At 45.9% G+C, this 16,084-nt stretch overlaps 1 protein-coding gene across 1 annotated transcript in view; it reads right to left on the bottom strand.

Annotated features, from left to right (window-relative positions):
• The window catches only part of SAPCD2 (suppressor APC domain containing 2), a 70,089-nt gene extending 54,255 nt beyond the window's left edge, over window positions 1-15,834 (bottom strand). Inside the window, exon 1 of the mRNA XM_069241457.1 lies at window positions 15,106-15,834. Coding sequence (XP_069097558.1) covers window positions 15,106-15,700 — 595 coding nt within the window. The 5' untranslated portion in view covers window positions 15,701-15,834. The remainder of the gene's footprint in view (window positions 1-15,105) is intronic.
• Window positions 15,835-16,084: the final 250 nt, after the last annotated feature.

A 16,084-nucleotide genomic window follows, 5' to 3' on the forward strand; every position in this document is an offset into this window, starting at 1 on the left:
CCCACTGTACCCGAAGAGATGCCACTGACAACCCTAAATGAGCACCGTCCTGCAGGAACTGCATCACCGCAAAGATAGAAGCGCAGGTAGGATCCAACTCACGACTTAAGCACCAAGACGAAAACACCTTCCACTGTCTACCATAAGAAAGCAAAGTTGAACGTCTCCTTGAAGCCAGCAAGGTAGAACTCAAAGCCACCGGCACCCCTAGATCTGACAACCCCCTTCGTTCAACTTCCAAGCCGTCAAGTGTAACCTCCTCAACGACCCCAATGGGAGGCAGGGAAACTCCAGGGGAGACGGACAAAGAGGCAGAGGCCACATCCTCCCCTCCGCCATCAGCATCAACAATGGGAACCAATTCGCCCTCGGCCAAAGTGGCGCAATTAGGATAACCCTGGACCCCAGATCCCTCACTCGTAACAGAAACGCCCTGAGTAGTTGAAAAGGAGGGAACGCATACAAAAGGCCCTGCGGCCAAGGACATGACATCCCGTCCACCTCCCATGCTTGGGGACACCGAAACCGGGAGCAGAAGCGCTCCACTTTCGCATTCCCTACTGACGCAAACACATCCAGCACTGGAAGACCCCAAAGCCGAACCAGATGCTGAAACAGAGACTTCCGGAGAGAGAAAAGTTGAGAGGAAGGAATCACTCTGCTCAGTAGATCCGCCCGAACATTTACCACCCCCCGAATGTACGTAGCCCTGAGAGAGGGAACCCACTCCTGAGCCCACACAAAAATCTCCCTGACTAGATTGAACAGAGCCCTCGACCTGGTCCCCCCTTGTCGATTGACATAAGCCTTGGCCACCAAGTTGTCTGTGCGAACCAGAACCGCCGACCCCCTCAGGGAATCCTGGAAATGGACCAGAGCCAGGAATACTGCCCGCAATTCGCGCCAATTTGATGACCGACTCGCCTCTCGAGGGGACCAAAACCCCTGAATCTGAGCTGACCCCATCCATGCCCCCCAACCGGAGAGGCTGGCATCCGTCGTCACCACCACGGGTCTCAGAGGCGATAAAGAAACCCCTACCCTCAGGTGGTCTGCATCCAACCACCATTGCAACTCTCTGCGAATCAATCCGAACCCTGTCCTTCAGAGAACCGGACCCTGGAGCCCACCTTCTCAAGAACCATGTCATCAAGCACAGGAGATGGAAACGTGCCCAAGGAACCAGAAATATCACCGACGCCAAATGACCCTGCAGACGCAACCATAGAAGAGCTCGGGGAGCAGACAGTAACAATACCTTCTTTACCAAAGCCTGGAGTACACCCAACCTTTTTTCTGACACAGTCACCAACCCTAGAAGAGTCTGAAACCGAGCCCCTAGAAAAACCAGATCCTGGGACGGCACTAAGTCTGACTTCTCCCAATTGATTAAAAACCTGTGGTTTTGCAGGACCCCCAGAACTTGGGCCACCTGCCTCTGCAAAAGGTCTCGTGATTGGGCATGAATCAAAATGTCGTCTAGATAAGGATGCAGAAACACCCCTTCTGAATGAAGCAAAGCCACTAGAGGAGCCAGCACCTTTGTGAAAATTCGAGGAGAAGATTTTAGACCGAAAGGCAGAACGCAAAACTGAAAATGGTCCTGACCCACAGCAAACCTCAGGAACTTTTGAGAGGATCTTGCCACAGGCACGTGTAGGTAAGCATCCTGCAGATCCAGTGACACCAGAAAGTCCCCTTGCCTGACCAATGGAAAAATAGTCTGAATGGACAGCATGCGGAAATGCACTGTCCTGATCCAGGTATTCACCTCCTTTAGATTGAGCACAGGTCGAAATCCCCCTGAAACTTTCTGTACAAGAAACAAGACCGAATAAGTGCCCTGACCCCGTTCGTCTAGCGGAACGCGGGAAATGGCCCCTTTGACCAGTAAGTCTTGCACTCCGTCCAATAATGCTCTTCTCCGTGACCCCTCTGAAGGCAGAGGTGTGGGACGCACCCCTGAATCTGGAGGAACCACAACAAAATCTATGACATAACCATTGGTCACAATGTCTAGTACCCAATGATCGTTTACACTGTCCTCCCAAGCTGAAAGAAAGTGACTCAGTCTTCCCCCAACCGGCCCACTGCCAGGCCCACAGTGATTGTCAGGACCCCTTCTTGAAACCACCCCGGGTCGCAGGAGCAGACTTCTTAGGCGAAAAACGCAGCTGAAAACGCAGTTTCCTAAATGAAAAGGTTTTAGCATCCCTAGTAGGAGAAGATCTGGAATGCTTCTTCCACCCTTTACCCGAAGAAGAACCCCCTTTATAAGGTAAGGCATGCTTCCTCTCCTTAAATGCCTTGGAAAGCATGGACGGCAATTGTTCTCCAAACAGGTTACGGCCTTCAAACGGCAGTCTCAACAAGGCAGCCTTTTCCCCTGGATCAGCCTTCCAGGAACGCAACCAGAGGGACCTACGAGCCCCAATCAAAGACCCGGAAGCCAGAGCCGAAGTACGGACCACATCTGAAGACACATCAGCCAACAATCTGGCCTGCTGCTCCATACCAGCCAGGAGCTCTGAACATTCCGCCCCTTCCTGTACCGCTACCGCCAGTTTATCAAAGTCTTGAACCAATGACTGTGACGCATAAGCAGAATAAATCCCTGCCTTCAGCGCCAGATTCTCCGCAGCAAAAGCCCTCTTAAGACCCGAATCCACTTTACGGTCTGTGGCATCCGTAGGCACACAATCCTCCGGATTGACTGCCGTTTTGCCAATTAGAGTAGCCAAAATAGAGTCCAGGCGTATTGAAGGAGGCAAAACCTCCTCACCCTCAAGTAAGTAAAGTTTCTGAAGGAATCGTGGAACCTGAGCCTTCTCCACATCCTTCCACTCACGAAACACCATATCCTTCACAGGACCCTGGAAAGGCATGGCAAACTTCGAAGGTGTCTGATATTGAGGAAACAAATGAGAATCCGAGTTTGTAGGTTGAAACACTGGGAAACCCAAATTGTCCCGAACATGTGCCATCACTTCCCACATTTCTTCTCTGGAAACATATTTCCCCCCAGATGACGTTGATGGGGCCTCATCCTCACTCTCTGATGAGGATTTCCTTGCCGCTACCGAGGAGTGCGCACGCTTAGACTGACCAGACCTGGCCACGCCTGCTTGCAGTGCCCTGGTAACAGCAACCTCAATCATATCCTGTACTTCCTCTCTAGACATGAGGGGAGTACCCCTGTCAGGTACCTGTGGGTTCTCAGGAAGAGCAATGCTATCCTCACCTCCCTCCTCCGAGGAGGAAGAAGAGACAATCCTACGTCTCTTTGCTGGAGCTTTAGGCATGGTAAAACACCAAATAACACTGACTTACATACCAAAAAACTACCCTATATATAGGTCCCTGGTCCTCCCCCAACAGGGCTCCACCAATCCCTAAAAAGGTCAACATCCTTGTAAATTTTCATAAAAACCACGGGCAGAACGCCCGTCCTACCTGAAAAGCATCACAAAATTGAAGTTCCTCGGTTCCTCACGGGTCCGCGGCGCGGAAACCCGGAAACCAATGCCCCAGTCACAGAGGGCCGGCTGACCCCGTCAGCCGGCCCCCAGTACACGCCTCTCGAGCAGCCATGCTGCTCGTTCAAGACGCGACCCAGCCGTAGCACTCCTCGCGGAGCTCCGCGTTCCGAGGAGAGCCTCCTACGACGACCTCCAGGCCCCGCCGTGCAGGTAAGAAAAGGGAAAGAGATTCGTCTAGCGTGGGCTAGACAAAAGAACAGGAGGGGATAAGGGTGGGGGGGGGGGGTGTTTTGAAAGGGGAAGGGAGGGTCTAGGGGGGAGGCGGGAGGCCTCATTGGTTAAAAGGAAGGCGAGGGAGGGACGGGAGGTAATGGTATACAACAGATCCAAGGTCTTGCAGCAACAAAGAATCATAAAAGTTGCACCGCGCCCGGGTCACACCCACATTTCTCATCCGACCAACATATAAATTCTTCATGTTATAAATACATATCATAAATACAGTAAAAAGAAATTAATTAGGCATGAAGAGATCAATTCATCTATTAATTCACTTCATAATGATTCAAAGCTCTGACTCGCACCTCTTCTAGCTGCAAAAATTGTTTCTATGTTACATACTTTTGTTATTTTAGTAAGCTATTCTGACAACTAAGAGGTGTGTGGTTATTTGCAGTGAAATGTAATCTATGATATTGCCGGTAGCACTGAAACAGACTTGGCACTTGATGCACTGGGGATATTTCTCATGTGATAAAAATAACTATGAAGTTGTAACATCGGATCATGTGGAATTAAAAGCCCATAATTTGGATTCTATTTGAGAACATTTTTCCCAAAATGTAATAAAGTTCAGACGAAGCTAGACTAAATGCAGCCAATTTGCTTCAGACTGTGGTGTATCTAAAACAAATAATGGGTTCTATAAATGGAGCATTTGGCATAAAATTTCATGTCTAACATTTGCACACAAAGAGCACCAATTTTTAACTGATTTAGTTATCTTTCTACAGGCTTCAGGAATTAAAATATTTTGTGCTTATTTTACAATTTCTTAGCTCTCTTGGGAAATTGGTCAGTGACTTTATTTTGTGATGGAATTTTATATCATTTACCCATGCCTAACCCTTTTCTGCAATTCCATTAGGTAGTGTACCAAGATTCCTGCCACATGGATAGAATTATAGTCAGTATATTGGAGACAGGATCCTATTTTTGTATAGAACCAAAGCCCTCTTCCCCAGTCTGGAAAAATCTCTTCAAGTGAACCATCTCCTCTATCCCTTGTCAGTGGTGAGATCAATTATGTTTCCAATGATGGTTTCACCATCTTGTTAGCTCTGGTGCTGAAAGCAGACTCTGACCCATTGTGAAGACCAACTCCTGTAACATGGACCTAGGATTTGCAAACGAAGACAGATAAATGTTTAAAGAACTGCTCTTTTCCTATAAAGAACTATAGCCGGGCCTTACATTTTACATTTTTGGGGAATTAGACAGTTGCAAGATATAATCACCTCAAATATCTTGCAGCAAATACTGTACCACATTATTTTCAGTATTATTTTGAAGCACTTTAAACATTTCTAAATCTAAAAGTAAAACTATAGTATGCAAAGAAAAAAAAGAAAGAATCACTGGGCCAGATACCACATAGTATTGTAATCAATAGCATGAGGTTACCACTGCAACTCTGAGTTGCCAAGCACATCCTGGTAGACAGACCACTGCCTCCCTCTCACTAACATGTCTTTACCACGCCCTCCGGCTCCTTTTGCAGAGGTTCACTCTTGGGCCCCCATAACTTTTTGTGCACATACACTATCCACGCCAAATTAGTCTCCTTTTTCCCCAACATCCTGTGGATTCTAAAAGTACCAAGGATTTAAAGATTCCAATGGCGGAAACTGAGAAAATAGGCAAGGCAGAGCTACATTTTGAGTTTTTTGGGGGAAAAAAAGTCTGCTTTTTTCCCCCTGCAAATGGCACAAACAAAGGGTTTGCAGTGCTAGAACCACCATCTTTACAGCTTTCAGGAACATCAAACTTGAATCACAAAACTATTTTTTTCCAACACAGTTTTGGCATTTTATTGAGAGACATAGCCCATTTTTCCAATTTTTTGTGCCTTCAGTCGCCTTCCAGTTAGTGGTGGAAATGGGTGTGAAACCACTGTGGATCCTGGAAAGCTAAACATTTCTAAAAAGTAGACAAAATTCAGAATTCAGCAAGGGGTCATTTGTGTAGATCCTTCAAGGTTTTCCTGTAGAAACTAACTGTTGGTCCCATCTAGGGAAACCTGCAAAACCCAGACATTTCTGAAAATTAGACACTCAGGGAGGTGGGGCTTGGGTGGATCTCCCAACGTTTTCTTATCAAACACATTTTCCTCACATTTCTGGGTGGTATCATCGTGCCGGCACAAATTTCCTACCACTCAGCATTCCCGATGGTCTCCTGATAAAAATGATACCTCACCTGAGAAGGTGGTCCAAGCGTCTGCGACAGGGAAGGGCCAAAAACATATGGAATTTGAGGGGGAACCAACACGGGTCCAAAATGACAGTTATGTCCCGTACGTTTTTAGGCAGACTCTGGTTTGGGAACCTAAACAAGTGGGGCAGGGTTTTTATCAGCACAGATAGGGAAATGCTGGGAGGTAAGAATGTTGAGGATTTCTGCAGATTCCAGAAGGCCCCATCACAGAAACCTAGGGGAAATGGGTGAGTTCTGGCAAAGTTGGAGGTTTGCAGGGGATTATGAGTAAGAAAGTGGTGTGGGTTGCACGTGAAGCACACCACCATGGACTCTCCTAGATGTTTAGCTTTCAGATTTGTTTGGGTCTGGTACATTTTTCCAGGTGGCATTGTACCAAAGTCCAAACAGTACAGACACTTACCATTGCAAGTGGGATGATACTGGAAATTGGCCAAGCTAACTCTTGGCCCATACGTAAAATCAAAAACCCAAGAGTCAAATGTCCTTTTGCTTGCCATTGGGATGAGATGCCTTAGTCCATGAGTGTGGGGGGGCGGTTGAAGGGCAGGAAGACTATTGCCCAGTTAGGGTGGGGGCATAACCATGTCGATGGTGGACAGCCCCACCCCTCTATTTAAAGCACTTACTATCCACCAGGGGGGTAGCTTGGGGGCAGAAAGACTTTGGTCCCTATTTATGTAGGGTGGGGGCATGGCCATGCATAAAGTGGGCAGACCCCACCCCTCTTTAAAATTAAAAAAAAACCTGGTGTCTAATGGGCTTTCTGCCTCAGCAGGGGACAGATCGGGGTTATGACTCACATTTGTCCCCAAGCGGGGCAGAAAGACCACTGTTCTTTATGTCTGGGGAGGGGAGGGCATTAGCATGCACATTTTGGGCACCCCTAGTTACAAAAAAAAAAAATGAATCCCTGGTGCCTAGTGAGCTTTCTGCCCCCGGGGGGAGAAATACTTTTTTGTTTTTGGCGTGTAGGGGCATTGGCATGGCCATTTTGGGCAGCACCCACCCCTAGGTTGTAATTAATAAAAAAATCCCTGGTGCCTAATGGGCTTTGTGCGTGCAATTACACACCCACCCCACCCCCGGGGGGCAGAAAGTCTGAACTGTCCAAAATATTATGGGGAGCAAAAGCCATTCCCCAAGGGGCATCTCCCATCTCCCTGGTGCCTAGTGGAGTGGATCCCTGCTTGGAGAGGACCCTCCTGCTGCTATCTCCAAACAGGGATCTACTAGGGAGGGGAAACATTGGAAAGGGGGGAGAATCTCCCCTTTCCAATGATACCTCTCCCATCTGCCTGATATAGGCCCCAGAGCACGGAGGCAATAAAAGTAAAAGTGAGCCGATCAGCCCATTTCACTTTCGTTTTCACTGAAATTATGTCAGTGCGCCATATGCACTTCTCATCAATTCAGTGAAAACTAAAAAACAACCTTTGGAACTGGGAAAGCTCTTTCTCAGCTCCTGAGGCTGTTTTTAGAACAAATAAATCCCTCTGCTGTAAGCACCAGAAGGATTTGGTGGTTGTGTGATGAGGACCGAACCATTCCATCCTCAGCACCGAAGGGGTTAAACTATAATGAGGCTAGTGTCTAGAGAACCTCAGGCTGCTACTACTGGTACAAGCGGACGAACGGCCAGCATCCCTGCAGGCCAACATTACTTTTGGCTTGTCACAATGACTCAAGAGGAGCAGGCCTATGCTAGTGCAGAATAAGTAAACTGGAACTCAGTTGTGTCAAGATTTAGGTGTGTGTCTAAGTCCACCTTGCTTCAGGCTCAAGGTACCCTGAAACCGCACAGCCCACAAATATGGAACAGAATCTTCTTTGGACCGGATTCCATGAAGACAGGAGGCCTGACAGTGCAATTTGGCCAGCCTAGACCTCAACACACACATTGGAGAAGCCACATACTAAACACAAGAAGAACTTCCACATTTAACAGGAGCTCATCAGTACAGAGACGACAAAAAAGGGCATGTTCCACAGTACTGCAAGCACCCTCTGATAATCTCCAAAAGCTTGTGTTAAAAAAAGAGCTCTTCTTTTCTGCCAATTGTTCCTCTACATACATATATACATATACACACACACACACACACACACACATTATTACTATTGCTTTTTTCTTCACGAGGTGTTATGGGTATTGATTATTTAGAAATAGTGATAAGTTTTTTCTTTCTCTTTTTCTGTAGTTTTGCAATAGTTTTATATGGAGAATGTGCTTTCCTGTAAAATAATAATATTTACATTATCTAGCAAATTAGGTGTTATATATAAATAATATATTTACTAGGTGAAGTCTATTAGCATAAATGGGAGGGAATGTAATTTTGATATTGTATTTTAAAAACTTTAGGTATATGTATATACAAGCCGTATTCTTATTCATTCATTTTATAATTATATTTATATTGATATTGTCATGATTATTAACAATTTTGTAATTTATTAGAACAGTTTATGCAGAGAGAAAGATATATATATATATATAAATATATTTATTCCTATTTAATTAGACAATGTATTCTTTACCTATGTATACTTACTAGAGAAAGAGAAAAAATACTCTGTCCTGTTTCTATGTTTATGTTTGGAGGATATTTAAGTTATGTGTATTGGTTGAATTATACACGTGATCAAGGCTGCTTGACAGCCGAAACGCGTTGTGTGTAGTAATAAATATTACCGTCTTTTCATTAACCGAGTGTGCGTTATTGTGAAAGTTTTGAACTTTGTATGGAAATTAACCGGAGTGCTCTGCCGGTTTCGACGCACCACCCCTTGAGGGCTGCTGTGAGCCATTGTGTGAGCAGTTTCTGTTAATTAGTTTATCTATATATCTCAATTAAAAAGGAGTTTGTCAACCCTAGCCCATGAGATCAACATTTGCAACCGTCCTGTGGAGTTCTTTCCAGCCACATTTCAGAAGCAATTATTCCCTATACACGAAACGGACTAAGCATCATGTTCAGCATCTCCTTTAGTGGGAACTGTTCCAAGATTGTCATCACTGCATCTTTCTTCAAGAAAAAAAATCTACAGGCAGCCTGGGACTATAAATTCCCTATAATACTGGGAATCACAATATACTATTGAAAATGTTTGATGAACCTGTACAGTGACCGTGAAAGAGGTCAGATCCTTCCTCTTCACCCACAGCCTACAAGTCAATCAGACCATGCAGAGTCACCTGCATCTAAACTTGCCTGTCTACCATTCAATGTTTACGTGCGACTTGAGGCTCAGCTCCTAGTGCAACATAAGGTGAGCCTTCACAATGCAAAATTCCACTTCATACTGGAAAACTGCCCAGCAACCAAGAATCCATTACAATAGCCCTGAACTGTGTACTTCTCTGTATGAAAGCCTTCTAAACAAGAAGGGCCCAAAGAACGAGGTCACGGAATCAGGAGAGTTATATTTGTGCCAATTACCTTTCACCTACCCCAAACCGCAGCTGAGATTGGTCTTCTTCCACCACAGTAAAGTCCACCCAGTCACTCAAAGAGTCTTCAAATGCTGTAACAGGAAGACAATACTCCAGGGTCCAAGGCTGTGGAAAGCCCTTAATCCAAAGTGGAGGTGAGGACCAAAATAGATGTGCATCAAGAGGAATCTGAAAAAACAAATGTTCGCACTTATCCATGTTTGAACTAGACCCCTAAGGGAGCTGTGATGAAGAATGTTAGAAAGGCACTTGCCCTCTGGACTCACATCTCCTTTCACAAAGTGTAGTGCTCTGTAGCAGCAGCAAGGCAATGTGTAGAGCTCTATAAAATAAAGAGCGCATCTCTAGAGTGCATGAAGCATCCCCTGGGTGCCAGTTCCTTCTGAGACATACTGACATCCACAATGAAGGGGAAAGTAGCCATCACAGAACCCAGTAACTGATATTTATTTATTTGTAAAAGGTGTTCAAGCACAGCATGGTCAAGCATTTCAAGGCGTAGGCATAGTACTATATTTTCAGAGTACACGAGACTATGCGGATACCACAGAAGTGCATTCCACTCTAGTAGAACCAGTTTACACTATAGAGGACCCCGCCCTGGGCTCTTGTGCTATCCCAAAGCCACAAATGCTTTTAAACATTCTGAAAACATCAGGAAGGAGATGGTGGACGATCTCACACTTGGGTGGGATCCACGGCAGGCTATGGGACACTCAAGAGGCTAAATGGATACCGGTCTGCACAGAAATTGCAAAACAGGCCCCAGGTATCTGTCTGACCAAAAACAGCCCCCGCTCTCAAACGCTGCTCTAAATTAACACCAGAGTCTGTGGTACGAATAGAACAAGTTTGATCCTCCTAAAAGATCCTTGGTATTATTATTTATTTTTACGGAAGAAGGCATTGATTCAAGACGGTATAGTATTTCAGGGGGTGTGAGGCACCGCCTTGCCAAAAATCATAAGCATAGAGCAGCTTGAGCCAGTCTGTCCCCATGCTGCAAAAATTCTTACGACATCTGCCTTTTCGCACCAATGGGCCACAATGTTCAGCATAAAGGCCATAAGGTAAGAGAATCGACTGTCTCAAAAACATATTGAGAAGATAATGCTGGTAAATACCCCGCAAATTATCTGCCATTCTAAAAAAAAAAAAAAAAATCAGACCCAAGAAACCATTCCTTTCAAAACCATTTCCAAACACAAAATATTAAAACAAAGATTGAGCTGAACCTGTCTGTTAAGCATGGACATTTCAAATACCTAAATTAGAATGGTCAGACACTGACTTTGATAAGACTAATGAAAAAATAAATCATATTATAGCAGTGATCACTTCACCATCACAAAGAATTTACTCTCCCAGCCTTTCCATTGGTGTCTCCTTCACCAAAACTGCTAGCTTTCTAAAACCTCTCCTTTTCATGATTGCCATCCTCTTGGTAGGAATCCCAATTTCCTCGACATTTTTATATTTTACGATAATGCTAGAAAATTACCATTACCAATTTCAACATGAAGGAAGCCAACTTTACTGCCTCCATCTATTGCACAACTCCATCAGGGTTTTCAGAGAGGCGGAGAGGCCCACGCCCCGCAAACCATTTTATTCAACCTTACCTTTGCTCGCCACCTTCATGACGTGATTATGTCACCTCAGTTAGCTGCCCCAGCCTAAGTTCTTAGACTCTTTCCAAACTGGTGCACCTCAAAGTAAACTCTTGCCTGCATTTGAAATAGAAACACCCCTTTATGACATAATCCAAAGTGTTTAGAATTGCACACTTCTCGCCCGAGACCCGACACAACTGTCCCACTCAAGAAGGACAATGAGGAACCTCGGACACCTGGAATCTTTTTTAAGAAGACCTTCAAAACAGACACAGAATATCAACCGAGCCAAAAAAGCCCTCACAGGTGTAAGGAATGGCATAATCCTCAAGATAAACCAAATTGGTCCCATTCGCACCTCGTGCCCATTGTCGGCTGCAGAACCTGGTGCATTTGATTCCTAAATTATCTGCTACATATAACGGAATACTGGCAAAATCAATCTATTACAACCCAAACTTTTCCCATTCACCTACTGTGTTAAGCCCCACTGATCCTACTCCACCACCTGTAATCAGTGCCACGGTAATCTGTTGAATCAGTCCGTTTAAATCCTACTTGCTTGAAAGATAAATACCATGTTGTCAGGATGCCATAGCGGTGCCTTTGGTCTCATTATGTGGGATGGAATTGGCACTTCTGCACACTTACACAATCCTCCAGAGCGTCATCCCAAAAGCCGTGAGAACCAGTTTACACTTTTACAAACCAAAACACCCAGCTTCACACTGGGGTCCCCGACAAGAGCTGCAACCAGGTGGATCCCATCACCTCCAAAGTCAGATGCCCAGACCTGGATAAACCTATTAAAGAGAGGGATCACACTGGGAAAAGTAAGACAGGAATGGAAGATTAATAGAATTAGATGTTTCTGAAGAGCAGCAATGGAAGACATTAACCAGAAAATCTAGTATTACACATGGAGCATAAGTTGAGACTATTGAATCAAACAAAAGAGCTTCAGTGCAGCAGACATGCTAAACTCACATGTTTGAAGGTGCTCTCACATGTGATGATGATGAAGAAAAAGAATACTTGGTGAAATAAATTATTTGCCTAGGATGACAATTTGAGACCGGTTTATGTGCCAAGCGCGTTACAGTTAGGTAGAGAAGATTATTCAAGTTACTAGACCTGCATTTCTGGTAAGATTTTTTTTTACAATTTTTAAAAAGGTCAGCAATCAGAGACTAGACTGCATGAAATGGGAGAAGAAACAGAAAGGTACGAGGACTGAACAACAGAAAGAAGAAATGAAGCTAGAACGAATCACCCTACACAATTACAAGTACACGCGCATGTTGGCATTACGTGTCAACATACAATGCTCATCATGCAGAGGAGTAACAATAAACAGGGTTAACCCTATAACCCTTAGAACCAGGTAGTATAAACACATCAAACAATAGGTTCACTCCTGAGAGAACATATTTTTTAATATGCCTAATACAAAGGAGGCATCTTCAGTACATCTTTTTGAAATCCTAAAAAAGAAAAAAAAAATGAGGTGTCAACAACAACAACAGTGGTCCTTAACCTGTGGTCCAGGAACACCTGGTGGTCCGCGAACCCTACCCAGGAGGTTCGAGACAGCTTAAATAATATTAAATAGATTCATAAAGTATATATGAATACAGAAGCTAAATGCACACTTGAAAATCTTAAAATGTTCTGTAAAGGTGAAGGAATTTCAGGCTAAAAATGTCCTTAGATTGATTCGTCGGGCAGAGCAAGTCCATCATCAGATTAGAAGATGAACAATAAGTGGCCTCAATTAAATTTAGAAATGCTCCACCCCTCCTAATAAAATTGACTTTTGTTATATTTGTTTGTGACAACAATCTATTTCATCATTTGTAGGATGAATGCTTGTTTATGTATTGTAATTTGTTATGTGGTTCAAATCTTCAAAAACAGTTAGGCCTTGTTCCCTGACTTCCAGTAATGATGCAGTGGGGTCCAATAATGATTCAGTGGGGGTCCCCGGGTTCCTGCAATGAATAAGCAAGGGTCCTCAGACGTCAAAAGGTTAAGAACTGCTGCGTAGAATGTTGAATAAAGACCAGGCCCCCTGCAGAACAGCACCCGTCACCGGTCAAACAATGCAAAACAGGTCACCATAGCAAGAGAGCTTCCTTTGGCAGATGGTGAGAACAGCTCGAGGGGACCATGAAAAGCACAGCAACAGCAAGGAGCTGTAAGCCTCGGACCTGTGTTCAACAAACACAGTATCCCATAAATACGGACTAAAAAGTGTTGACCGAAAGTGAATAGGTGAGGATAGCAAGGTAAAGAGCCCTCCTACAACCCGCACACACCCTTGCCAGGAATCCAAAACACAGGCCCCCGCACAGAGGTGGCTCTCCACACCCATTACAGCACCTGCTACAAGCCTCCTGGCCTTGCCAGCCCTTTCAGGTGGAACTTCTCAGTTCTCCAGCAACTTTCAGCTTTATAAACCCACGGAACCCAACTCCATATGTAACCCATACTGAGCACACCCTCAGACTACTACTGAAAAGGCAGAGGCCTTCTTCCCTCTTCAGAGAGGGACAAACATTATGTTCAATGACTCTATAAAAGGTAAATCTGTTGCAGGCTGGGAAAGCTGCTTGCAGCATTTAGATCTTGAACAAACACAGGCCAAGTAAGACCTTAAGCACCCTTCACAGCCTAACTAAGATGGAGCTCCTCAGAGAAACTAAGGGGAAAGCTTGTCAGGGGTGCGCAGATCAATTTTCCACATCCTCTCTGGTCCCCGACGTAGACTCTTCCAAAGCTCAAATCACAGATAATCAATCAATCATCTGTAGAGTGTGGCGTGTCACCTGCGGAAGTATCCAGTCGCTTAAAATGGGTCTCATTCGAAAAAGCCAAGTTTTTTGCCCTTTCCTGAATTCAGTGCACAAAAATCATAGTAAACAGATGCATTAAAACTACAAAGTGGTGATGCCTCAGAGCTGGAAGGGTGACCTTACTTCCAGCAAGGACCAGTATAAAGAGCCAGTGGGATTTCCCCCCCTCCCCCCCAACTCAGAACTGCGTCTTCTGTTCCACTCAGCCTGGCTGCATATGAGTCAAGGGCCAGATGTATGAAGCATTTTTCAAGTCGCAAACGGGCCGATTCGCAGAATCGGCCCGTTTGCAACTTGGTAAATGTTTTTGGGGATGTACAAAGCCCAAACTGCGATTCAGTAACTTTGGGTTTCGCAATTTGGTTTTACGAAGGGGGGTGTCAAGGGCGTCCCTTCCTAATACCGAATCCAAATGGTATGTATGATATGCCCATTTAAATTACTGGTAGCCCAGGTTAGCATTGTTTAGTGGCCACACACTCTTGCCATCTCTCATCACAATACCAGAACCAGCAGGGGAGTACGTCATCAACAAATCCAAGGTGCACAAGTGGCAGTGATCCCACGCACGCAAAGGAATAAACACTAAACCGGTCACTCGCCTGTTTCCATGCCAGACTCTAACCACAGGAAAATATCTTAATAAAATTACCCTCAGACCGCTTAGGATGTCTAGTCCGATACTCCTTGGTCCTTGTGTGTTCGACTAGGTTGTGCCCCACTCTGGTACTGGTAAGCTGGATTTTAGTTTTTCTATCTATGAAGCGCTGCGGTCCCTTTACAATCATGTATGTGTTACAAGATCTAGAGTAAATGCATTCGTAAACCTAATAGTGTTTGATGCTTGGCCTCCAAGCAGTATGGCGAATTCCTTGCTTTGAGCAGGGCACTGTCCACTAGAACCAGAGGGGCAGTCAAGAGCCCCCCGCATGGGTGGTCTTTCACATGCAAGCACTGCACAGAAGAACCACTCATTTCATGAGGAAACATGCACTTGTCTTCCATAAGCACTCGGGGTGTTTAAGTGAAGACGGTCTCACATATCAAAATCGCAACATCCTTCTAAAACAAGAAAGTAACAATATAGCTGTGTGAATGTGTGTGCAGGGTAGCGATGGGCACTTACTTGCATGGGTAATAAATTTAAGCACGGTGGTGAGGAGAGCCACACCGCAATGGGCTCAATAAAGGGCCCCTGTGATTACCTGTGGCTCCGTTCTGGGTCCACAGCGGACCCCTTCGGTCAGGGACTGGTCGGTGCTGCAGGGCCGCCCCCTCCTGAGGGCTAGGAGGCTTGTCTGCTGCCCGGTGCACGACCTCGGAGGCGCCGTTCATATAGCGAACCCCCAGGGGAGGGGGTTTCCTCACGCCCCCCTTGGGCTCCTCTGACAGCTGCTGGATGACCCCCCAGTGCTTCTCCTTGCCCGGCTTAACACGCACCGGGCCCGGCCTCCCGTTATTCTCGTCGCCGCCCCCGGGGTTAGTTGCGCGGACTTGACCCAGTTCAGCCTTAGAAAGCGAGCTTCGAAGTCCACGCACGAAGCGCTCGAAGGTGAGCAGACCGCTGGGGGGCGCCGCCCGGCGCAGGCAATCCAAGACCCCACGGGGCAGCTCCAGCGTGTCCGCCCCCTGCCAGCGGGACTCGATCTCCTGGATGTGCACCGCGCCCCGCCGCCCGTCATCCAGGATATCAAAGAGCGTCCGCAGGCTCTGCAGGAAGGCGCGGGGAAGCCCCTCCGTGCCCTCCGCCTGCTCCAGAGCCACCGGCCAGCGAGGATCCGTGCTCAGAGCGGCAGCCATGGAGCCCCGGGCCTGGGGACCGGCCGCCTTCCGACCTCCCAGCCCTGGCGACGCCTTCGGAGAGCGAGAGAGGAGCGCAGGTACCCGAGGTTCCGACAAAGATACACAACGTTCCAACCGGGGCAACTTTCTTTCACATCAAAACTCTTGAATTAGCCTACAAGATTTTTGCGTCACTGGTTAGACCCATCCCTCCCACTGATTGGTTCGAATCACCAGCTCAGTTAGCCGTGATTGGCTTAAACTCTTGCATTCACAAATTTGATTTTCTATGCTGAAGCGAGAATATACCTGCATCTCAAAAAAGAAGTTAGGGCAGCATATTCACTAATATTGTGTTGGAAATACGCTGTTTACAAAAATTTGGTACACTTACAGTAAAGA

This window comes from Pleurodeles waltl, chromosome 6, assembly GCF_031143425.1.
Source record: "Pleurodeles waltl isolate 20211129_DDA chromosome 6, aPleWal1.hap1.20221129, whole genome shotgun sequence".
NCBI classification, from domain to species: Eukaryota; Metazoa; Chordata; class Amphibia; order Caudata; family Salamandridae; genus Pleurodeles; species Pleurodeles waltl.